This window comes from Dromaius novaehollandiae, chromosome 3, assembly GCF_036370855.1.
Source record: "Dromaius novaehollandiae isolate bDroNov1 chromosome 3, bDroNov1.hap1, whole genome shotgun sequence".
Classification (NCBI taxonomy): domain Eukaryota; kingdom Metazoa; phylum Chordata; class Aves; order Casuariiformes; family Dromaiidae; genus Dromaius; species Dromaius novaehollandiae.
The window spans coordinates 54703387-54728608 of NC_088100.1; the positions used below are offsets into that span (position 1 = coordinate 54703387).

General features: G+C 39.6%; 3 protein-coding genes across 7 annotated transcripts in view; 2 read left to right on the forward strand and 1 right to left on the reverse strand.

Moving 5' to 3' along the window:
* The window catches only part of TRAPPC3L (trafficking protein particle complex subunit 3L), a 31987-nt gene extending 22166 nt beyond the window's left edge, over positions 1-9821 (reverse strand). For 3 of the 4 annotated variants that reach the window (XM_026123549.2, XM_064508905.1, XM_064508906.1), the window contains exon 1: positions 5761-6912. In XM_026123549.2, coding sequence (XP_025979334.2) covers positions 5761-5781 — 21 coding nt within the window. In that variant the 5' untranslated portion in view covers positions 5782-6912. Of the gene's footprint in view, positions 1-5760; positions 6913-9602 lie in introns of those variants that run through there. The other variant, XM_064508904.1, reaches the window with a different exon arrangement.
* On the forward strand, positions 5249-7260 carry CALHM4 (calcium homeostasis modulator family member 4). The gene is made up of 2 exons (XM_026123547.2): positions 5249-6019; positions 6871-7260. Exons 1-2 carry the CDS (start codon positions 5462-5464, stop codon positions 7258-7260), a joined length of 948 nt encoding a protein of 315 aa, XP_025979332.1. The 5' UTR covers positions 5249-5461.
* An 84-nt stretch (positions 9822-9905) lies between the features above and the next one.
* On the forward strand, positions 9906-23236 carry RWDD1 (RWD domain containing 1). Of its 2 annotated transcripts, none has more exons than XM_064508909.1 (7): positions 9906-10036; positions 12350-12415; positions 14751-14881; positions 17339-17482; positions 18501-18633; positions 20395-20457; positions 22909-23236. In XM_064508909.1, the coding sequence occupies exons 4-7, from the start codon at positions 17357-17359 to the stop codon at positions 23019-23021; spliced, it is 435 nt and encodes a 144-aa protein (XP_064364979.1). In that variant the 5' UTR covers positions 9906-10036; positions 12350-12415; positions 14751-14881; positions 17339-17356; the 3' UTR covers positions 23022-23236. The 2 variants fall into 2 exon arrangements, with proteins under 2 accessions (XP_064364979.1, XP_064364977.1); XM_064508907.1 differs by lacking the exon at positions 9906-10036 and adding an exon at positions 10048-10265.
* Positions 23237-25222: the final 1986 nt, after the last annotated feature.

The following is a 25222-nucleotide window of genomic DNA, read 5'->3' on the forward strand; positions in this document are numbered from 1 at the left end:
TTTATTGGTTGTGTCAGATTTTGGCTTTTGAAGAGTTAACAAAAGCTCCCTCACTGAAGAATAAAAACACAATTGCAAGATATTGATGCACCAGGTAATCAAAAAATATATATATATCAACTTCAATTTTAAGGAGCTGCCAGTTGTGATAGATTTAGGCTGGTGAGTGGAAGCTGCCTAGGTGGGAGCAGTATGGGTCACAAGGCACTGCTACCACCATGTTTCTGGGAGTGCAAAGCTGGCAGGAAGATCTAGACTGTCCAGATTCCCAAAGGAATAAACTCTGCTCCTGTTACCACTGCCAGTTTTTGCAAACGGTGCTTCCATTACTGATGTCTCTAATAGATCTTGCATCATTGTTAACATGATATAACCCCTGCTTGTAAACATTGCTGCTACAAGCATCCAGGAAAGTTCAGATTATTTTTTCCAACTTCATTTAACATAAATTTGCCCTACTCTGTTAGCTTAGATTTGGCACAAATTTAGACCACGGTTACTAGTAAATTTAGAAATGAATCAGGTAGCTGTCAGAAAGCTGAATGTGGCCTCATCTGAATTCATCACTGTTATTAGATGTGAATTCACTATCAGATTTAGCGTTAGGGCAAAATTGCAGCTATATCCTAACCCATACATACAGAAAACAGTAGACGTCCTTCACCTGGGATAAGGGGGATTAATTTACTTACAAAAAGAATAATTTAAAGTTATGACACAAGACAACAACAAAAATAGGAGAAATAGGAGAATAGGATTTTTGGCTCCTGCTGCACAAAACAGGCATCCTAACAGCTTTCATTTCACATAGAATGACCTCGTATTGACAATCATAAATGATAAGGTCTGCCATCTTTTTCTGGGCACTTTTCTGGCCCTGTAAAATCTGACTCCCTTCCATAAGTGAAACTATTGCAGGCACATGCCATACCTAAATTTAAATAAATTATAAAAGTCAGGCACTAAAATTCTTCAGATAATTACTGCCATTTCTAAATCGAGTCTGAGATGGATTTGTTTCTCAGATTGTCTACAGCTAGCCACAAGCACCAAATACATCTCTTATTGGAGGAGACATTCCATACTCTGGAAGAAAGTGTACCACATTATGTTTTAAAAAACAGCTCTAAAAGATTATCATTAGCATAACTTATCTGCAGTGAAACCATCACAAAACACTTAAGGCTATCCATAAATGAGTACCATTTTATTTATTCAGTTCTGAATATAAGGATGAATGGCTTCAATCTGCATTATTAATATTACAATCACGAAGGAACATTGTGGACCAGAAGGCAAAATATGTGGTAAGAACTCACCAGTTTTGTTTGGAAAAAATGTTTGTGCATATGTGTGTGTGTGTGTGTCTATATATATATATATATATATGTAAATTCACATATATAATGTGTTATATTTGATATTGTGTACTATGTCATTGAAAGGTTTGCATATGCTAGAGAAAATGAAACAACAATGGTGTGTCCAAATAAACTGGAAATTAAATGGCTCCGGTGAGGGAAACAAGTTGACAGTGAATTGGATCCACTTCTTAAAGAACAGAAGGGAATCACCTTCATATTTTTAACTGTTGCCTGACTTGCAGCCCCAGGAAAGGGGTAGAGGTTGGCACAGACTTCACAACCTTTCTGAACTTTAATGTGGATTTCCCAGAGTAAATCAAATGTAATTTGAACAGTGCACTGTGAGGAAGCTCTCATTGCCCTGCTCCTTCCTTTCTGTCATGCTTGTCAGGATTTTAGCCTTCAGTCCCAAGAACTGTTGGTCTGGCACACTGCTTGAGCATTAGAGTACAGCAGGTCTCTCCCTAACCATAGAACTGAAAATAAATACAGGCAAACATCTCTTTAGTTAAAAAGCATGCAAAAATGTGCACCAGCACCCTGTCTCTTACAAAAGACTGGCTATTATGGGAATGCTGAAACCTGTAGAGCTAAGGATATGATCGCTTCAGTATCCCACTTTCTAAGGATTCTCACAAACATAAATATTCCTGTGCACCATAAAGGCCATGAGTGCATTTAGTGCTAAATTCATTAAAAGGTATTTCAGCAAAAATAAGAATACAGCATTTGCCACAGAAAGGTGAATGTCCAAATCAGTAAAATACAGGATTGGGCTTGTGTTTCTTCTCTGTCTCCAGACTGATAGATCTTGAGTTAAATATTTTATGTATAGAAAATGAAATTCTTTTGAACCGTAGGAACGTAAGTGATAAGGGTTTGAAGCTACTCATGAAGAAAAGCTACTTGAACATTGGTCTCCCACATCCCAAATGACTTTTTTTTCAGTCATTAGAGCTCAGTGTGGCTGCCTTTTTGGCTGTGTTTCAAAACAAAGCTGTGCTGTTGCTTTCAAGAGAGTATTTTTGGATGAGGTGCCTACTTTCTGCTATAATTCACTGAAAGCATCTAAAACCTTGTATAAACCCTTCCTATAAATCACAGCTGAATTCTGAAGTAAAGATGCAAGTTTAAAAAATCATTAACAGGTTCCTACTTTTCCCTTAAAATGAGGCTTATTGATGACATTCTCGTCACTGTTTCTCACGGTTTAGGGGCAAGGAATTGCTCCCTTAACTGGGCCAAAGAAACCAAGAGAATGACTTGACAGCCTGAAGCCGACCTACAACCAAGCAGAAGGCAGGACATAGGCACTGCTCCCCTGAGCTCCCCCAGGAAATACATTGTGCAGGTAATTTCACAGCACACCCAACGTGCGCAGGCAGGCTTGGCATCCTCCAAAATACAACTGAAAATGCATCTAGAAGAGGCACAGCACATCTGCCTTTTGAAGGCCAGCTTAGTGATGAAAGCACTTGTGCAGGACATGGGAGACCAAGGTTCAGTCTCCTCTAAATTTTCCCAGAGCAATCTTTAGATGAAAAGTAGAGGAATACTACCTCTTTCCCCCCTTTCTTTTTCTCCCCATTAGATACCAAAATCCTAATCATTTTCTGATCCAACAAATATCAAATTTCTCTCTATGCAGGGAACTAAGTGCAGCTGGTAGAACTAAGGCAGGAGAGCTGGAGAATACAGCTTCTTTCCATCAGAGTCACACCACATCTCTAGTAAAAAGTGAGGAAAGAGATGACTGAGAGAGTTTTCACTAGATCAGACGGAGAAGAGAATTGAAACCAATCTCTCCCTTCTGCCACAGCTGCTTAAAAAGCAAACAAACAAAAACTGCATACCTGTGTACAGAAGCACAGGAAGGAGTAACAGGTCTTCCACGTTTTAAAAGAAAATGACAAACCTTTTTCAGTTATTTGGAAAAGGCATTTATTCTCAGGAAGAGTTCCTGGCAGCAAATCCAGGCCGTGGGAGCCCTGTAACTCAGAGAAAACATGGCTAAGGTTTGCCCATGTGTCACTATTTATGCTGGAGGTCAGCTATAAGCATCTCCTTGGTGAGGTGGCTGACTGCATAGGTTACGGTATTTTGGATTGCATTTAATCCCAACTCTTCCCAGGCATCATATAAAGAGACTGGAGGTCTACTCAGGACTCTGGGTTCCTCTGCAGAGGCAAGTATTTGAAAGTATTTAAAAGTCTGATGTACTTACTACCCAAGTTCTTAACTGGATTCAACCTGTAATTCATTCTGTAATGGGATGACCCAGCAGGATTATTTACAGAACAGCATGAAAGCAATGCGAAAAAAGTGACAATGCAGCAGTGCAAAGTTGTTCTATTGATTGCATAAATTGCCTCATTCAACAGCTTTAGACCAGCTATCAATATTTCAGTGTTGTACTTCTCTTCAGGTTCACATCTAATGTGTTTCTCGAGTAAACAAATGATGTTTGGGAAAGCCTGCCTCCTCTGTAAACAAAATAAGATGTAGGTGCCCAAAGAGAGCTCAGCAGCAATCAATTAGGGATTTTGAAGTGAACTGAGGTATAACAGAAGACTCTTATAAAACACATTCTGAAGATGATTCTGTAACAGCCAGATGCATTTGATCTACTTAACTAGAAGGAGGTAAATTTTGTCAAAATGTAACACCATTAATACATTTTAAAAGTTACAGATGATCTTGTGTTACTGAAAGAAAATGAAGCTTCAAAATGGCAGCATACTGACAGCACTGAGATTTTGGTGTGTGGTCCTACTCTCCTCAAACAAACAAGAAATTACAACAGATTCCATAAAAACAGTGGCAAAGTGCTGCTGCATGTTTCAGCACATTTTGACATCACTTCCAGTTTTGCATAATGCTTTCACTTAGTTTTGGGGGCCTCACTCATAGATTGGGACTGAGGAGGACCCTAAGTACTGGATAGCATAACCTTACAGAGCATGCTTGGAGAAAATCATTTGGGTGAAATGTTTTAAATTAACCTCTGATAAAGGCTTTACTTGTCAGGGATGCTGAGAGCCCAGATCATACATCTCAATAATCAGAAAACATTTACTGAAGCATTTCCATCTACCTTTTTGACCACGGAATGGAATTGATGATACACAGAAAGTCTTAAACATTTGGATTACAAGCATGCTATATAAATGCCGGTTGTTCTCGTGAGTATGTTTAAAGCTGGCTTGACACTATAAAAAGTGAATGACAGGTTATAAGCTATCCAAATATTCTTTCCTAAAGAAACAGCATAAAGCAACATTCAACACTGTGAGGAAACCAAACATGTTACCTGTAAATCACTGAGGTCCAAGTCACCTTTCTTTGTCACCTCATGGTCCATCAGCTAACTACATATCAGAATCAAGCATTTGGTGCACAAATTGCCTCAGAATGAGAACTGACATTAAATGTGCATAGAATTAGGATTCCAAACCTTGTGCAGTTTATGGAGTCTTTTCCATTTTTGTGTTGAGGCATTTCAAAATAACCCCGCTGGTTTTTTTTTTTTTTTTTTTAATAATCAGCCTCCTTGCCAAAGCTTTGGGTTTTTTTTTTAATAAAGGATAGCTGAAAGCTTTTTTTTTTCCCCACTTGCTTTATTTTACAATCTTCTTCTAGTCCCACAGCATGATTCTGCTAATTACCATTGATTAGAAAACAGCTGGCCAATTAACCCTAATAGGGAGCCAACAGTTTGACAGCACTGCATGTCCTCCAAAAGGTAGAGAGAACTTATTGTTAGTTTCAGGTAATTAGCAAGGGGCTGGCAAAGCTCATAATTGCCTAAAAGCTAAATGCTCCAGAACCACTGAGATAATTTATTGAATCAATTAAAACAGATGATTGGATGTCTATAAGTAGATTTAAAGCTAGCAAACAATGTTCTAGCTATTGTAGAGTCAGGAATTAGTTGAAGGAAAAAGGCTAGTAGGATTGCTATTGCTTTTTTTCTTTTTTTATTCTGCTAGTATCTGTTTGTTTGAAATCTGGTCTGTTATTAATTGATACTAGTTAAACATAACTAAAAGTCAGTGTTGACTTGAAGCAAAAGCATCTAGTAAAGAGTAAGATCTAAAATGGCTTACCTTCCAAAGTGGCTAACTTTTCTAAAAGGCAAAGAGGTCATTATTGCTAATGCTATAATTGCAATATTGACAATTGGTGGGCAGCAGCTTTTCTCTTTTTTTACATTCAGCTGCCCCTGCCATGTTGGGCAGAACCTTATCTATGGGCTGGCTTTCCTAGGAGTTCCTGCACTGATCCTTCTGATTGTCGGTTATGCTCTTAATAACCAGACTTGGAGGCTAGTTACAGGCAAAAGATCTCCTCTTCAGCAAGAGGGTACACGTAATCACTTACTGCAGTGCAAACTGACCTGCTTTGTCTTGTGTAGCATCACCGGGAGAGCACTGGTTGCTCCAGTAACATGGCTAGCAGTCACCCTGATAAATGGCTCATTTTATGTGTGCGCTGTGAGTGAGTATGTCTCCACGTATTATTTTGGAGGTAATTCTAACATTACCGCTAGTGAACGCAGAAAGATATTGGCTGCATTTCCTTGTAGTCAGTTAGTTCCTCCAGAGCTGAGTAGGGCAAAAGATGAGGTTATTCTCCTCCTCCGATACCAGTCACAAGTGAGTAGTTTATGTTATTTCTGTTGTGAAGCTGTTGCCTGAGGATCTAATGAGAATTAGAGTTAATTCAGTGGGTAAAACATTAGAAAAAATGGGATCTGTACCTGCTGCTTTGAGTGCCAAATCTCTGTGTGTTTTTAAGCCTGGTTTGCTCCTGCAAGTGGAAGTGAGCTTTAGGTATAGCAAGTTATTGCATGTAGTTGTCCCATTTGTTACCTACTACTAGAGGAAATGTTCTTCCTTGCATAGTATCTTGAGAAGTACCAGCAAGTAAGCCAAATGGACATTCAAGAACCTGGGGGAGAATGAAGTTTCTTGATTCAAGAATAAGAAATGTGACAAAAGGACTTTAAGGGTGTCACATTAGCCAAACCAAAACTTTGTTCTTTAAGATGACACTCATTTTTAAAAGCTCATCTAGTGGGTAAATATTAGGGGGAATATTAAGCAGCCACTTTAAAGAGAAATGGGTATAAACAGGCTGTAAGCTAACTGGGGCTAGAAATGAGATGGCCTCTCTGTTACAGACTTCTAATAATAGTTTTGGAAGCCAAATCCTGAATAAATTATACAACGGGACTTCCTTAAACTTCAAAGAAACACACCTTTTTATACAGCTACTAGCAGAAGGCAGGGACTGGTTTTGTTGACAATAGATCCTTACCAGGCTTATGTCTTGTTAACCTTACTCAGGAAAAACAAATAAAGATTTTCACATGGATTTTCTTACGCTCAAAAGTTGTCACAGTGGGTATCTTCACTGTAATAAATGTACTGTGATACAAGGGACTATATCAAGAAGCATTCACAGCAAAGTCTTTTTTTAATTTGTTGCTTTTCTTTTTCTGAAGGTGGCTGGCTGGCTTCTGATTGCTGTGGTAGTCATCACTGTTTTCCTGTCTTACTGCCTGGCAAGCTGTTTCTCCCCACTCAGCTTCCTTCATTTCAGATACTGGACCAAGTATGTCCACAATGAGCAGGAGCTATTTGATGAAGCAATGGACCAGCACTCCAGGCTCTATGCCATGCAGCATGTGAGGAAGTTCTTTGGCTTTGCCCCAGGGAGTGAAAATGTGAAGGAAATCCGTATCCCATCCCTCAGAGAGTGGCAAGCCATTTCTGGACTGGCGTTTTTAAAACTAGTGGATGAGGAGCATTATGACTACAGCCTCCTCCACGACTGGGCACTCAAGGATTCTGTAAATGGAAAATACCTGAAGACTGAGGAGACCAGAACTTGACTCTGAGAGCTCTGGGTCCCCACCAACACCTTGCAAAAAGCAGGAATGTGTCTACCTCTACTGGCCCTGAGTGGCTCTGGAACTTTGACGCATTATTACACTGATACCTAAAGTTCATAAACAATTGCATTTTGATAGTGTAGCGCTTTAGCGTTTTATAGCCCCCTTTTCTGATTGTGTCTGACTCCTGTGACATGTGATGGTCTTATGTCTAAACTGGGGTGGGCTGTGTCAGAAAGCTGAGGGCTGCAGTCTGATACTTCTGCAAAAAGGATGACTGTGCCCCATCCCGAGGAGAGGTTATTCCCTAAATGCTTTTTTCCTTCCTCTCATTAAAAATACTTAAAAATTAATAGCAAAACCTTGATCCACCCCCTAAATGTGGTGAATGATTAGATGCGGTGAGTCTGATCCATTCTGTACACACTACGAACAGATATCCAACTTTCTGCCTTAGTGACCCCTAGTGGAAAAGTCTTACTTCTTCCCCTTCTGCAACTCTTGTATTGTGTAAATAAAATATATGGAGCTAACCACAAGCTGCATCTGTAGATACTGCAGTACAGGAGAAACATACGGGGAAGGTTCTGCAACAAAGCCCAAGTCTGGACATAGTGATGAGAGAACTCTCAATTCAGTAAAGACAGAAAACACCCACTGAGATGCACAGGATGGAGGGGTGCATAATATAAGAGCTGTATGAACTTTGCAGGTGGGAACCTGAATCTAAGTATTTTCTGGCTGAAAGCAACAAGATCAGTCTCCTGTTCCTTTATATATATGGCAAAATTTGACAGCTCCCACTTGTCCATGTGTTGGCCTAGTCTGCAAACAGCAAATCAGAATGGGGAAACAAATCTTACTCTGCCCATTAAAGTTTGGTTTGCCTGTGAAAAACTTACAATTTTATTCATAACTGCTGTGCCATAAACATCACTGCAATTAAAAACTATGAAATTAGTGAAAGAAGTTTTGATGGAATTTTTTGTGTTAATTCAGTGTATTTATAATGTAATCTTATGGCATCATATTTCCTCCATACTAACTTCCTAGCATATGCTTTCAACTCTAAGGGGGAAAAAATGCATAACATAGCTTTTCCTAACACTTTCTATAATGCCTCACCGCATATGCAGTGTACGCTGCAAATCGATATGCTAGATTATAGCATGCTATCTGTAGCTAAAAATGACCCCAGAGTCTTCAGGTGGGGAAAAACTATTTAGCACATGCTACTACAGAATGCAGGAGCCAGGAGCATGTGAAAACACAGGTCTTGCTGAGCATTTTTGATCTTTTGAAAAGATTTAAGACTGTAAACAAAAGCAAGTGCTTTTTCAAACTCAAAATATGTATATGCTGAATAATTGGAATGATACCTGACATCATAAAACAAATACTTACAAATCCCCATTATGTAATTCATCTGAACTAAACTTTCCAGTAAGTAGAGCTGTACCTTTCATGTGAATTGCTGGGGAAGTAAGCATTTGTGTCAGTAAACACAATCTCAAATTTTCCTTTAAAATCTTCGTGTCATTTTAAAAAATAACACAGAACAGTATGTGTAATCTGGGAAAAATGCAACTGATTTGTGTATCTGAGAGTTTTGATAAAAAGGCTATGCTATTTTCTTGAAACAAATGATAAAAAACTATCTGCTGCCTTTACTTTGTGTGGGATTTTTCCACCTCATCCTTTTGTTTACAATCCCACTACATAATGATGCAATATTTGCAGTTAGAGAAAAACCTTCAATGTCCTTTTATTTCCTGCAAACTGTAACTTTTAAATAAAGCCTTGTGTTTTTCAATTATTTCACATAATTACTATTTGCTTTATATTTTTTTCTTTTATAGTCGATAATTTGTATTCAGAATTTCTTAAATAGTAATGATTGGAAGTATTAGCTTTATCTGTCATTGTGAAGCAAGCCTACCAGTATTCAAATAGAGTATCATCCTGTTAGGCTATATTTATCTATATGATGAAATACAGCTATAGTAGTATAGATGATTTGGTGTATTTCCCCTCACTCCCCTCTGACCCCCAAACTATGCCATGGAGCGGTACGAAGCAAGGCACAACTTCCAAAAGAACTTGTGATTACAGAAAATCAAGGAGGTTGGTCCTAAAGCGCCTAATCGTGTCTGCTAAAACCTGAGTCACCTTATCCAAGATCAATTTGTAATTTTAGTTCACTCACAGGAAGCGAAAACGACTGCCTCTATTTCTACCGTAAAGGCGGCTGCTGGAAACTCCAGGTTTGTGAAACGCACCGGAGGGGAGACTGCTGGCCCTAACCCCAGGAAACTGATGCATCTTAAAAACCACAAACGTACCAAACATACAGGCATGGGGGCTCCCCAACGCCAGCTTTGACTCCTCCTACCCTCCACTTGCCTAATTACGTTGCCTGCATAATCTGCCCTCCTCCTGGGAAGCCTGCAGCTGCTTTCTAACCCCAGCCTGTAACACCCACTGATTTTTTCCACCTGCATCGCATCAACTTCTCGTTTCCGCCTTAAATGCCGCTGCCGCCATTGCAGGAAGGCGCGGTCCACAGAAGCGCATGCGCGGGGAAGGGGTGGGTCGGGGGCCGGGGCGACAACCCGCCCCGCCCCGCCCCCTGCCAGCCCCTTCCGCCGCGCATGCGCCGCGAGACGCGCCCGAACGCGCGAAGCCGCCTGCCCATCGCGGCGCGGCCGCCCCGCCCTCAGCCCAAAGGCATCCACCGCAGAGCGATCCACCGGCGGCGCGCGGGATGCGGCGCGAGGTCTGCCTAGCCGATGTGCGAGCGAGCGGATCGGGGGTTGGCGGGGGAGGGGGAGCGGGAGCGCGTGCGTGCGTCGGGCCGCGCCGGTTGTGAGCGGGGCGGGGCGGGGGGCGCTGCGCGGTGCGCGCGGCCCATGGCCGTTGGCGGCGGGCGATGATGACCGACTACAGCGAGGAGCAGCGCAACGAGCTGGAGGCCCTGGAGTCCATCTACCCGGACTCCTTCACGGGTGAGCCGCGGCCGGGCGCCGCCCGTAGACCGGCGCCGCCGGCTGCGCTCCGCTGCGCGGCCCGGGCCCGCGGCGGGCAGCGCTCGGTGTCAGGGAGGAGCGGCCGGGGCCTCCGCGGCCGGCGCCGCTTCCCCTTCGCGCTGTGTGCCGGGTTTTGGCTGGGGCATCGCCTCAGTTTTAGCGGCGCAGGCTGAACTCCCACTCGTTTATTTATTTATTTACTTTTGATTTCCCCTCAGGCGAGACTTTACTCTTTCTTTCCAGTCGTCGCTGACCGCGGTTTTCAGCAGGTTACTGTAGATTTTGGGGCTTGCTCCTGTCCACGGTGCTCGTTTAAATGGTACTTAAGTCTGTAGTGTACCCGCGACAGCCTGTCACTGCCTCGGATTCCTGCGTCTGCACTTGAGCTGTGGCCGGAGCAAGGATTATCTTTGGAGAAACTCAAAAAAAAGTCATCTTTAAGCAGGAATTCGGGAATTGGCTTGTGTGTCGACTAGTTTTCCTTTCTTGTAACTGCTTTTCACAATTGCAAAGCGTGGGATGTTTTAGAGTACCTAAAGATACAGTTTTCTCTGTAAGTGTATTGTTGGTACTACCTTATTCCAGTACAGGCCTGTGATGAACAAAGGCAAGGTTTACTTCCCACTTGTAGTATATTACATTGCTAAAACTTGCATGTGATGGATACATTTGCTCTTCAGATTCTCAGGGTTTGCCTAGATAGCATCAAGTTATTAAGGATATTTGCCATGCTAGCTAATCCACTGTGACTTATGGTGCTCAGCATCCAGTGAATTTAACAGTGAAGAAAATTGTCTGGCGTTTTCTGTAGCTGCCTGCACAGCACCTAGTCTGCGCTAAGTCCCACCGTCTCTTACTCAGCAGAACTTCATTGCACGGGCTTTACCCACTATATTTGTCCACTGCTATCACCTAGAAATCTGCCTGAGTTCTTCAGTTTTATGTTAAAGGTGTATGAATTGATCACTGCTGGCTAAGGATGCTGAGTCACTGATTGCAATGTACTTTTGTACAACCTCTGTTCCAATGCTTACTCAAAGTTACTATTCATTCATACAATGCTTTTGCGCCCAAAGACGGAGGGAGGAAAAAAGATTGTTATAATATATTAGCAATTGGGCAAGATTTGATTAATACTTTAGGTCATACATACTAGATTCCACATAAACAGTTTTCAGCGCAGGTTTTGACAGTCATACAAAGCAGTCCTTGTGCAAGGATGTGGTCTGCAGCCCAGAATTGTGCAGTGAGATGCAGTCTGTGAAACTGTAGATCATAGGGCTCACCCTTTGTGTAGCCCTGCAGAATGATTACTTTCCACCTGTGCCTCTTTTAGCAGCCTCGTTCATGTAATTTCATTCTAGTGCGGTACTTGGATAGTAGAAAAAGCCCTGATTTTGCCTTCCCAGGTGAACCTAGTGGCTCATGGATTAATTTTTTTGTATTGACTGTTTACAGTTCCTCTTTCTTTTAGGTTGCTTCCAGACCCGAATTGTAGACTCTTGAAGGAAAGCATTATGTATCCCTTTCTGTTTTAAGAAGCACTTGTTACTTTAAGCTGTCCTAAATATAGAAATAGGAGCACACATACTGTAAAAATAGTCTAGGGTCAAGAATGCAGTGGATACTCGTCATACCTATCTGGCATAATCAAGTGAATTATCTTGGTGGTGGGGCGGGAGGGGGTGGGAGGGTGTGTGTGCACAAATTCTGTGTCCTAACATTTAATGGTATGTAAATTTGCACTATAATTATCTTTTGGTGGAGAAACTGTGTATTGTTGATGCTATATGCTATTATATAAAACACTCTAAGTGTCACATCATACAGAAAAAAATTGTCAGTAGAAAAGTATCTATTAAACACGGGGGAAAAGGCCTTTAACATTGTATAAAAAGCTACCTTGCCTCATTAGTCCTACAGAAATGCAGGTTTAATGAAGTGAAGACGTGGTTTTCTGATTTAAGAAATCTCTCTCCTGCTCTCTCTCTCCTGCTCTCTCTCTCCTGCTCTCTCTCTCCTGCTCTCTCTCTCCTGCTCTTTCTCATTTTTCCCCCCAACAGTACTGTCAGAAAAGCCAACAACTTTCACAATCACTGTGACATCTGAAGCAGGAGAAAATGATGAAAGTAAGTTGATTATTGCTTATAAATATGTAGGTGGGTAGACCTTTCTGCTGTAACTCCCAAAGTTATAATCACTTTTTCAAAATATACCCCCATATACCTTTACACTATTTTCTGGAGTATACCTCCACTGAAATATCTTATGTTTATTTTGTTTATGCTGCTGTAGGAAATCTTGATGCTGTCTTGCAAGGAATGGATGTAGTCCTTCTTTTTAGTCCATAGAGGTGTAGACCTTGAGCATGATGTTTTTCCCTTAAGTACAAGGAGTGGTGTTAGAAACCTGCCTAAAATGTTCAAACTAGCTCCAGAGCTGTTTGCCTCTGTTTCATCCTTGTTCTTTTCAGGGTGACCTATAATTGTTGCCATAAGCTGTTGATTTAATTAGTGTTGTAGACCAGTTCTGAAAACTAAAATAACTGTCTAGAGCTATTGAACTATGCTTATCAGTGCATCATGATTGATTCACTAGAATAGTTTCTTACAATGAAGTTTAAAAGCATGGCATAGCCATAGGAAGATGTGTATGGAAAAGGGAATAGCAATATTCTTTCTAATAGTGTTATTGGTGTTATTCTCTTATAAAAATGTAAAGTAAGCTCATAATCAGTAAGGGGGACAGTCTATATAATATATAGAAACAAAGATTCTGAACTAGTTTAGAATAAGGTGCTGCCCATGCAGAAAGCTCTTTATCATCAAGTGATGTATGTGTTCGACATACCTTTTGCTTACAGACTGGCTGATTGTAATTCGCTGTGTCCCTATAATGTTCCTGATGGAGGCCATCAGCACCCACTACTATATGATAGAAAGGCTGTATGGTATCCTGAAATACTTTTGGCAGTCTGGCATGTCCAAATATGCTTTAGCTGTCAGGAAAGAAGACATGCGAGTTCAGAATTTTAATCCTTTATACAAGCGAGTTCAGCTGGTAGCCGAACTCCGTATGTGTCTTCCAGCTGAACTTTGTAGTTCACTGTGCACTCAGAGATGTATATGTGCATGTAGAATTGCCTCAGCTGGGATAAAGCTGAATAGCTATGTGCCTAGTTTTGCGTAAGCCTAATTCAGTAACCAAGAATTAGCTACATCTCCACTTAAGCCCTTTGAGGGACATGATCCAGCAGGCATTCCCCAGAAAATGATAGTTCTGGTGATCTGTGTTCGTATTACAAAAATGTTGAAGTGGGTCCCTCCTTTAGTGCAAATATCTAAGCCCTGTCTGTGGTGTTGTGCTCTCTCTTGCTACTTCTGTTTTCTGATATGCTGAATCTCAAATTCTTTGCAGTGCAGATTCAAAAAGAATAGTTGTCACCATCCTCATAGTAGCTTACAGCCACGTCGTTAAGTGATTTTTCTAGCAATTTTATGTACACCAGCCATATGGGGGAGTTAAATCTGTATATCACATTTCTTAGGCAAATATGTAGCTCCTAAGGAACACTTCCTGAACAAAGAGCTATAGGTCCCAAGTCCCTCTGTAAGCATTTAGTATCTTTGTATCTGTTTCAAATAATTGCATGGGCTTGTTGTAAGCAAGCCTCACTCCACGTTTGAGAGCTGCCATTATGATTTACTGTTAAAAGGAAGAAACTACTGCTGTCTCCTTCACTTTTAAAGGAACAAGTCCTGCTCAGAACTGGTATCTCTTTTGAGTAGACTACTGGATAGACAGAGCTGTGAGTCCTGAATTGAAGGAAGTTTTCTCCCTGGTATTGTGGGCAGGATATGTGAAGAGAGAGAATATGATTCTGTCTGATGTTGTTTCCCTGTTTTCTTAGCATTGGATGGCTTCATGTTGAGTGTGTTCTCCTTAGGCCATTCCCCTCTCTACTTAATAGCAATTACTGGATACTGTGTACTTGTCATATGCTGTATGTGGAGTCCTGCTACTTGACATGGTGGCTGATACTCCAGCCAGGTGTCCAGAGTTTAAAGCATTAATATGCTGAGGCTTGCTCTCGATCCATTTGTTAGGACTCTACCTCATTTTTTGCAGCTTTAAGTGGGATGGGGGATGAAAAGACATTATTGCTCAAGAACCCACCATACCACATAAAGTTTTTCAGACTTTCTAAAGTCCTTTCAGACATGAATAGTTAGTAATAGTTTATGAAAGGGTGAGCTTTACTGTCTTAATTTCTCACTGCTGTTGCATCATATTTAAATCAGTTCATGTAGTTTTAACCTCTGTGTAAGATGACTGTTCCTTTAAGACATTAATTTTTTCTATTTAAAATTTTTTTGTTTGTTATTAGGCTGCTGATGCAATAGAAAAATAAGCATAGTTAAAATTATAAAGTTATCATAAGATTATGGCTTTTTTGTCCTGTAGCTGTCCAGACAACTCTTAAATTTACCTATAGAGAAAAATATCCTGATGAAACTCCACTTTATGAAATAATTTCCCAGGAGAATCTTGAAGATAATGATGTCACAGACATAATAAAACTACTAGAACAAGAGGTAAGAAAAATGAAGTAACTCAGTTCTTCCTGATATCAATTCACATTTCATTGTCCAGGATTTATCCCTCTAGTCCATTGTTTTCTGAGGTATGTCCTACTGATTTGAAATATATTCCCTACTGTAGGGACTCGCTTTGATTTTTTGAGCTTGGTAAATGACATTCAGATTACAGATCTGCATTTGGAATTGTTATGATAAATAGTGCATTATCATATCTTCAGGGATTTGTTTGTTAATATCCTATATGAACACTTCAACATGAAATAACTTCACAGAATCACAGAATGGTGATTGGCTTGGAAGGCACCTCTGGAGATCATCTGGTCCAACCCCCCTGCTCAGTCAGGGTCAGCTAGAGCAGGTTGCCCAGGACCATGCCCAGTTGTGTTTTGAATATCTCCAAGGATGGAGAACCACAACCTCTCTGGGCAACTTGTGCCTCTGTTGAACCACCCTCACAGTAAAGAAGTGTTTTTTTATGTTCTTGTGTTTCATTGCCTCTCATCTTGTCACTGGGCACCCCTGAGAAGAGTCTAGCCCCATCCTCTTAACACCCTACCTTCAGATACTTATACATGTAGATCAGATCTCTCAGCCTCTCCTCATGTGAGAGATGCTTCAGTCTGTTAGTCATCTTTGCAGCCCTTTGCTGCACTTGCTCCAATAAATCCATTTTTCTTTTTTTATTGAGGAGCCCAGCACGGGACACAGCACTCCAGATGTGGCCTTACCAATGCTGAGCAGAGGGGAAGGATCACCTCTGTCAACCTGCTACCAACACTCTGCCTAATGCGGTACTGTTGGCCTTTTTTGCTGCAAGGGCACATTGCTGGCTCATGGTCAATAAGTTGTCCACCAGGACCTCAAGGTCCTTCTCTGCAAAGCTGCTCTCCAGCTGGTCAGCCTCCAGCCTGTACTAGTGCGTGAGGTTATTCTTCCCCACGTGCAGGACTTTGCACTTCCCTTTGTTGAACTTCATGAGGTTCCTCTCTGCCGATCTCTCCAGTCTGTCAAGGTCCCTCTGAATGGCAGCACAGCCCTCTGGTGTATTGGCCACTCCTCCCAGTTTTGTAGCATCAGCAAACTTGCTGAGGGTATGTTCAGTCTGATCATCCAGGTCATTAATGAGGAGGTTAAACAGTGTTGGCCCCAGTATCAACCGCTGGAGCACACCACTAGTGGATGGTCTCCAGCTGGACTTTGTGCCACTGATGACAACCATCGAAGACCAGCAGTTCAGCCAGTTTTCAGTCCACCTCACTGACCATGTATCTAGCCCATATTTCATCAGCTTGTCTGGAGATGTTATGGGAGACAGTGTCAAAACCCTTACTAAAGTCAAGATAAACAATGTTCACTGCTCTCCCTTCATCCACCAAGGCAGTCATCTCATCATAGAAGGCTATCAGGTTGGTTAAGCATGATTTTCCCATTGTAAATCTATAATGACTGCTCCCAATCACCTTCCTGTCCTTCATGTGTCTGGAAATAGTGTCCAGCATTAGTTGCTCCATCACCATCCCAGGGATTGAGGTAAAACTGACTGGCCTGTAGTTTCACGTATCATCCTCCTTGCCCTTCTTGACGACAGGAGTGACATTTGCTCTCTTCCAGTTTTCCTTTAGAAGCATGCATTAATGAGGTAAACAAAATAGAGAGCTAATTCAGGGCACAGAGATACAATGATGAAATGGAAGAGCTCTAGGGCTTCCCCTCTTTTGCAGTTGTAGCTTAACATGAATGCATTCAGCTGTGTTACAATGCTCGTGGAAATAAGCTACTTTAATTTTATGCAGACAGAATTAAAAATGTGACATCAGCCTTTCTTATTTTTTTTTCATTTCCAAATAGTTAGATTTTTCAGCCATTGGGACTGGTGACTGTGTATTGTGAAGGAATGAATAGAAAACACTTGTTTGGATTCAGGAATTCTTTACAAGTCCTCTCTGCCTTAAAATTGGCATATTCTGTTCTACAGAGATGTTTCTTCTTTTCAATTTACAATACTTTCTATAACCTTCTTCCAACAACTGCTTTGTTTTTTCTTTCCATGGGAAACTGTCCCACTTCAAAGAGATATGTATATGGGATTAAAGAGTAAGCCATTCAAGAGAAGAGAGGTTCTCAGTGCCCGCTGTCTCTAAGATTTATGGTATTCAGATATCGGAGTTGCGATCCTACTGTAGACTTTTTTTATTCATGGAAAAAGCCTTCCTGAAGTCTAGAAGATGTTGATAATCTGAACACAGAGACCATTGTTAGTGCTTTGCTGCCCACCCGTTTCAGGCTCATTTTGCCTTGGATGTGACAGTGAGCTTTTGAAACTGGTGCAGCATGCCTCAGTTGTGTTATTTACATTGGCACAACATCATGCTTTCCAAACAGATGTATGCATTCAGTTACTGAAGGCTTGAGGCTCTCCTTCTGTTTGAGGCTGCCTTCTTTATGTTGCAGGCAGAAGAAAATTTGGGAATGGTAATGATCTTCACGCTAGTCTCAGCAGTACAGGAGAAATTAAATGAAATAGTGGATCAAATAAAAACACGAAGAGAAGAGGAAAAGAAACAGAAAGAAAGAGAAGCAGAAGAAGAAGAAAAAGTATGTAAAATACTGTTTTCAGCTAAAAATTTCCCACTTTTTTACTGCGCAGGTTTTATGCTGGAGCAGTTCTCAGTTGCACTGAGAGAGGAACTAGCCGAAAGTTGATATAATTAGAACTTGAGAACTCAAAGATTCTCTAGTACACTTTACTTTTTTTAAAAAAAAAACTTTCTAAAGTGTTCTTTTCAGAGATTTATTGCGTGTTCACAATCTCTTCTAGTATTATTTTGAAAGCCTGAGTCAGGGATATTCCCCCAGTGAAAATGGAGTTGCTGTAGCCAGTCCCTTCTTTGAAGTGCAAGGAGGGGATGGGGAGCAAAAAGGGCTAGAATATGCCATGCTGCGCAAGGGCTGCTCTTGGTCTGAGGAAGCCTCTCTTCCTTGGTTGACTGACTAGATAGGGTGGAAGCAGGTCCCACTGCTTGTCCTATCCTTTACAGTCTTCAGGACCTGGTATTCTCTCCCTACTCGCCACTGTGGTTTTCCATCCATGGGATGTGCTGTGGTAAATATGACTACTGAGTCTTTGTTTTTCTTCTTCAAAAATAGCCAGAGGGTGGTGGGACTTGGAAGGTTCAGAATTTCTGAAAATGGCAGAAAAGTAAGTGGTAAAAAACCCAACCCAACCAAGCCTTTTTTTTTCTGTGCTAACAAGACAGAAAAATTGAAGTACTTCAATAGAAAATGTTTCAGTTTAGATGGTATATATGAGCTGCTAAGAAGTGCTGCCTACCTGTGGATAACCTGTATTAGTGATATGTTACTAACAATCGCACCGGAGGTCCAAAAGTAGTAATCGGGGATTTTCTGTAATGATTTCCACCTTAGCCCCATGACAAAAAGAGTCAAGAATATGTGCTTTTGTATGCTGTCTTGTGGTGAGGATTAATTTTTGAGAGTAATTCACAGCAAGCAGTGCTTCTGCAGTGTTGTAACTTAATGAGGAGAATGCTCATCTTCACTTGTAGCTTTGCCAGTTGATTGTGTTTGTGGCCTTGATTTTTGTTCTTTTTAGCAACGTTTTCATGGCACTCCTGTTACAATTGAGAATTTCCTGAATTGGAAAGCGAAGTTTGATGCAGAACTCCTAGAAATAAAAAGAAAAAAAATGAAAGAAGAAGAACAAGCGGGCAAAAATAAATTAAGTGGTAAGGCTTAGAACTCCTCTGGAAGTTTTTGCAATGCTATCAGACTATGACAAGTCTAAAATTTATTTTCACATTGAAAGGTGATAGTAGTAAATAAATCATAAGGACAATAATCTAACACTGCATTAAGTGTCAGACTGAAGTCTTGAGTGCTGATGTTAGGCTAAGTACAAAACAGTTACATTGAAGATTTCTGCTTCTGCAAGGTTTCATTAAGGTTCCCAAACTGCAGTTAAGCTTCTTTACTGATTTGTGCCAGGCGGTGTACCACTTTGACCTGCTGCTGCTGCCATTGTTCTGGCAGAAATAGTTGGGAACTGTTAAACAACAGGAAGAGTCTACCTCAGACTGTAGCCTTTATTGCTTTGGCAGTAGGGCACTGGATCATACAATGGATTCAAATTATTCTAGTGCCTGTTGAAGTCTGAGTTGTTATTGCCGGACTGAAACAAGACAGGCTGTCTGCTGTGACAAGCTTATGGTAAATCTAGTGAGAACAGTAGCCTCTGCTCTGATCCTTAGGCAAAGAGCTGTCATTGCAGTGGTTTCAGGAATACTACATTCTGCAGATCTGAGTGTGTCCAGCAGAAAGCAAACTCTCTATCCAGTGAGCAAAGTGTGGGGACTTTTCTTTTCAGAACCTGCATATAAGAATAAATCTTGGGCAGTATCTCCCAGACTCTCCACAGCTTAGCTTTGGCCTATGGCTCTCTTGTGGCTTTGGATCCATTTTTTAGCCTGATTACTTGAGAAAACCAAACTTATGTGATCATGTTTTATCACTGTTATCTTATCTTCTCCCTTCTCCCAATAGTTTTTGAAACCTGTGGCCAGTTTTGATCAAATTCAACAGAAAGATAGAAGTCTTAAAGGTAGTAAGTTGCTACTAGTTTCATAAAAAGCTGTAGAGGGTAGAGGAGACATTTGATACCACTCTGAAGGAAATACATTCAGGCATCTACAAAGATGAGATGGCTTCCTCTGGTTTTTGTGCTCTTACAATTATTGTTAGCATGCTGTGTCTATTTATAAAAGTTTAGTTTATAGAATCTCTCCTTTTGCAAAACTAAAAATGGGCTTAATCTCAGGTGTTATCTGTGCAACTCTGTAGAAGTAAAAAATGTCATATAAGTTTTATTATGCATACTAACCAGTCTTGTTGGCAGGAACTTGCATAAGCAATGCAGATGCATACTGTTACTTTTTTGGAAGATGGATAATTTATTTGGAAAAAGTTGTGAGCATTTTCTCCCCCACCTCACAATTAGAAAGGCTTCACTTTACCTTTTGTGATGTTTTCTTGCACAGATGTAGGATCCTGTGGCATGTGTGTCACTTGTTTGATCTGATGGATGAGAAGGGTGTAGAGGAAAAGATGGAGAAGGCAGCTACTTCCTTTTCAGTTCTCGCAGAGCATTTCTTGTGGAATGCAGGATGAGTATTAGGCCTGAGAAAGTACTGTGGGGCAGTACAGTGTAAACTTTCCCACCCTGTTATTAAAACCTTAATAACATTAAAGTGACTCCCTGCAAGAAACAGTGATTCATTTCACCTAGGAGGGCCTATTTGCATGCAAAAACACTGGCTGAACAGTCTAAAATGAGAATGGGGAGCTTAGAGAAATGAGCGGCTTTTTTTTTAAGGAGATAGGTTGATTTGAAAAAACTAAAATACATGTACTAACTATTGTTGCCTTATGTTTGCATATCAGTTATTTCAAAATCCTGCTTGCTAATATGTTTTTCAATTTGTAATTTCTAGGAAAACAGCTATTTGAAATGGATCACAATCTTGACACATCTGACATCCAGTTCCTGGAGGAAGGTAAATATATGTTTGTTTCCACTGTTGAAAGACACTAGTTTAAAACAGGTCAACTTTCCTAAGCAAAATTTGTGTTACGGTTCTGATTTAAAATCTTACCTCTATCGATTTTAAGTTGGAAGATTCTGGGTGAAGTACTATTTTGAAGGTTGAACAAAAGTGATTAAAATTCCCTCCAAAATTTTTTTTCAGGATCCTAAAGCATATTTATTTCCAGTTTTAAGTTGATACTATTATTATATATTAATATAATATATTAATATAGATGTTATTTGATATTATTTCTCTTGCTTCTATTCAAGTGTTTGGATTGGAAATAAAAAAAAATGCAGTTTTCTAATAGCCAGCCTTCTTGCTCCCTATTTCTATCATAGATCTTAAAGTTCTACTTTTTTCTCTATGTCTCAACACCAGTAATAATCATCTTATAGGTCAAATTAAATGTTATTTACATCTGTGCAACTCAGCTTTTCTTCATGGTTTTGTGCAGGTTTGTCTGACTCTTATCTTACTGAGAAAATTGCCTCAGTCCCAGTTAAGTGTTGCAAGCCTATGCCAAAAACTGTTAAATTTGGAGAGAAATCAGAATAAATCCACGCATAATCACATACCTAATTAATTTTCTGTACTGCTTTAGTATTCTAGTTTAAAAGAATGATTTTGTGTTAGGGCAATTGTTTTCATGTGGCTGTTTATCTACTGCTGTTGCCAATTATACGTGTAGAGAATGGCCTAGAATTATCTCTGGGTGTAACGATTAAAACAAAGTGTGAAGTTAGTTTGTCACAAACATCTATGAATATAAACCTGAAGAAGTGACAGTGTTTTTTGGTCTGGGGCGGGGGGAGAAGAGGAATTTGCGGGGGTTCGGGGGAGTTTGTTTGTTTATTTTTTGACTATAGAACGTAATTTAAATTCTCCCTTCTCCAAAATATTCAAAGTGTAAATGGCCTGTTCATAGAATCTTTAGCTTATTCAAGGGAGGAGCAGACCTCTGTATTTCGGTTCTGTGCATATGTTTTTATATAATGACTTGGGTTCAATGCATTAACTTTAATCCTGTTGCTGTCAGTGATAAAACTCCTGGGTCTTTTGCTGGTTTGCATTCTAGCATAAGTGTAACAGATTAATAATTGCAATTTAGTGTAATAAGTAATACTAATCTTCACAGCTGAAATGGCATAATGACATTATCTTTTAGATGGAAATGGTTTTAAAGGCTCTCTCAAAAACAGTGCAAAGACACTTACTCAGTGGCCAGAAGATGTCGCTATTGTCACGCACAGATCAAACGACAGTAGCCCTGAAATTTTACCCTTGCTTTATTTTCATTTCTTTCTGAAGAAAAGTGAAGGCATGCAAAGCTTCAGCTTGCTTCTAAAACTTTCAGCCTCAATAGAAGTCTAAAACTCTTCTTTTTGAAATGTTAGTGCTTGTCTTCAATAGTTGTCTGCCCTTCAAATTTGCTTTTGAGGAAAATGCTTTTTAAAGAATAATTCTGTCTGTTCTGGTGTTCCTTAGCATGCACTTTGTATACACTTATAAACACAACTCTTTGTATTCAGAGCCTTTTTGGGAAACTTACTTTAAGAATACATTAGTATTAATTTATTTTTGTATACATAATTAGTAATAGGGAGGAGTGTATGGAAAAGAATTGAACAATACAAACTGAATTTAATGTATGCAAGAGGTTAAAAAATGAAATTGGAGGTTAAGTGAGATTGGAGAGACTTAGAATGCTTAGACTGAGCGTGTAGCAGGGGAGGAGGCTTGAAAGACAAAGAAAAGCCTAGCATATTCCTAATGTTATTCTCTTCTGAGCTAGCCAGATGTTCTTGAGTATTGTTGCTCCAGTATTTAGAGCCTTGAACAGTTACTCATGTTGATAATTAATGCTTTCATTATTATTTAATGATTACAATATAAATATTTCTATTCATGTTAGACTATATAATGTTATTTGATATTTAAACAAACATTAAGCTGTTAACTTTAGAAAGCTGAAGAGAGACATACACACACACATGCACACACCAATATATATAAATGATGCATAACTTCTTAATAAAACCTAAGTGTTTCTGTGATTGTGGCAGTTTTAAGTATTGTGGCTTTGAGGTCTTGAGCTCTCACTTTGAAAACAGGTAAGAGAAAGAATTTCTGTTTCTGGGAACTACAAATGTTAACTTTCATTTTTTTCAGTGGACTCTGAGGTCCTATGTCACATTTCTCTTTACTGGGTTTTTGGTATGAGTAAAAAGCTTCACTTTAGCTGTGAAAAGATAAAATATAGTTCTTTTTCCATGCCTATTGGGTATATAAAAAGCCAAATAAGTTAACAGATTTCTGAATTGAAGAATGAATATAGAACAGTGTTATGTTTTTTGTTGTTCAGGTACTTTGTTCTCCTGCTTGTATGGAAAATAATTTTTCTTCTTCTCCTTACAGCAGGAAACAGCGTGGAGGTTGATGAATCTTTATTCCAAGAAATGGATGATTTAGAGTTGGAAGATGAAGAGGATGACCCTGACTACAACCCTGTTAATTTAGATAGTGATTAGACTTTTTTTGAACTGGATGCGTCATCAGTATGGACATATGTAAGGAAGAGAGGCAGGCAGGAAAGCCACAGCATCTGTGGTTGTACCTAGAGTGCACTGGTTTTCTTTCTTTTTTTTTTCCAAAGAAAAAAACCAAAATATTTTAAATCCAGGAGAATGGTCTTCTGATGACTTTCATCATAAATAAATTGACTTTAATATTTCAAATGAAAAAATTGAGGCATGTTGATCTGTCTGAAAATACACACTTCTGTTTCCTCTTTAGTTTTTCCTTTCCACTTCAGTAACTGTCCCTTGAAGAGACATGACAACAAGCAAGATGGAAAGATATCAGAGCAAGCACTAAACACTCCTGCGCTCAAAGACTGAGTAGCTATTCTGCTATCTTCCACCTAGGATATATATGGGCAGTTTCAGTGAATAAAAGGGATCACAAAACATGCAGTTACTTTTTTTTCTATGGAATTCTGTAACGCTTCAAGAAATGGTCAGTTCTGGGGCCCCAACCTGTCAGATTCATGAACAGCTGTAAATAGGCAGTACTAGTCACCTTTTAAAAAGGCACAGCCTTCTTAAATTAAATGGAAACCATTTGCCTATTACTAGAGTAAAATCTCTGCCATGATAAGGAGAATAGTTTCAAAACCACTTGTTCAATTTTGTAGGGAAAAAAATCTGAATGAGATGAAGTCCTCTTAAAAAGTTTGGTTGATTTGTGTAGAAAGGGTTTTTTGTTTGCTTTCTCCTTTGGAACTTGTGCATCAATTAATTTTGATGCAAAAAAACCCTATAAAATTAGTTTGCTTTTGGCTTTAATAAGACTGTGTCTGAGAACAGACTATGTGAATACACTATTCATACTGTTAGCTAGTGAAAGTGAAAATTCAGAATATAATATCAGGATTTATAGAGTGCATGCAGGTTTGAATGTAATGGGAGTTGTTTTAGAAGCATGTTGTTGGCAGCCTGTGAAAGTCTTAATGTGACATACAGTAAAGGTGCAAATCAGTTCGTGGTTGTTTACCATTCTACAGAGTTGCTTGTGATGCTAATAGTTTGATGTTGGACTCCTCCCACTCTTGCCACCTCCAAAAAAACAAGCCCTGCAAGAACTGCATTGGTGATTAATTACACAGGCTGTGTTTGGGAACACAATGATACATCAGCTAGGAGGATGATAATATGGATGAAGGTTTCAAAAGACACTTCTCCAAACAGACAACCAGCAGGCACATTGGTGATGGAAAAAACTGTGTGCTGAATTTTAAAATGTTTTAGTATGTTTGCCGTAAGTGCTTAGGATTGAACCTTTGAAAACAGGATTGCACTAAAGTATCACAGTGCTTACAGGGAAAACAAATTTATGAATGTTAATATTTGGAATTCCCATATTCAAGATGACAGCTTTCATCCCAGAAATAATCTAGTGATACATAAGAATTTTTCTGCTTATATAGCTCTAGAAATTGTCCACTTAGAATGATCACATTTAATATGTTTCAGTAGCCTTTTTCTTTTGTATTAAAGAGGAAAAAACATGAGTTTCTAGTGGGTGAAGTAAGTGTTAAAGTAGCCTGTAAATAGTTTTATAAATTAACCATTTTGTTCCTACCCTCCTCTATCTGATCTTTTTTAATTTTGGTTACTACAGAACTTTAGACAAGAATTGAGGTTTCAATGATAATGTTGTACATGTACAGAGCAATAAGCAGGATCTCTGCTCCAGCAGAGCTACCTATGTATGTTTAAAAGCTCGTGAACTAATGTGAGATGAAACCTGACTTTTCCAAAGATATGGCTGGATTGAAAGTTTGAGGGTGCCTATATCCAGCTGCTTCTGTAATTGCTAGTATACTTTAAAATACTATTCAGCACTGATTTGTAATTTTCATTTGCGAAGTCTTAATTCAGTTGCCCAAAATCTCTTAACTTCTAAGGTTGTTTAGTATCGTCAGCCATGTATGTTTAAATCTGGCATTTTTTCATGAAAGCAGTGAATTAGTTCACTTTAAATACGGATTGAATCCAGGAATACTGTGTAGTCTGCAAAAAATGTGGTAACCTGAGAAAAATTTGAAAGTGTGTCACTTATGAGAAAAGAATCATCTGAACAGGAAAAAACGATTTTGTCTCACTAAGGTTATTTCTAGATTACTGGGGTTTTCTATTGTCAGGTTAATATATTTATTGATTCTGATGTA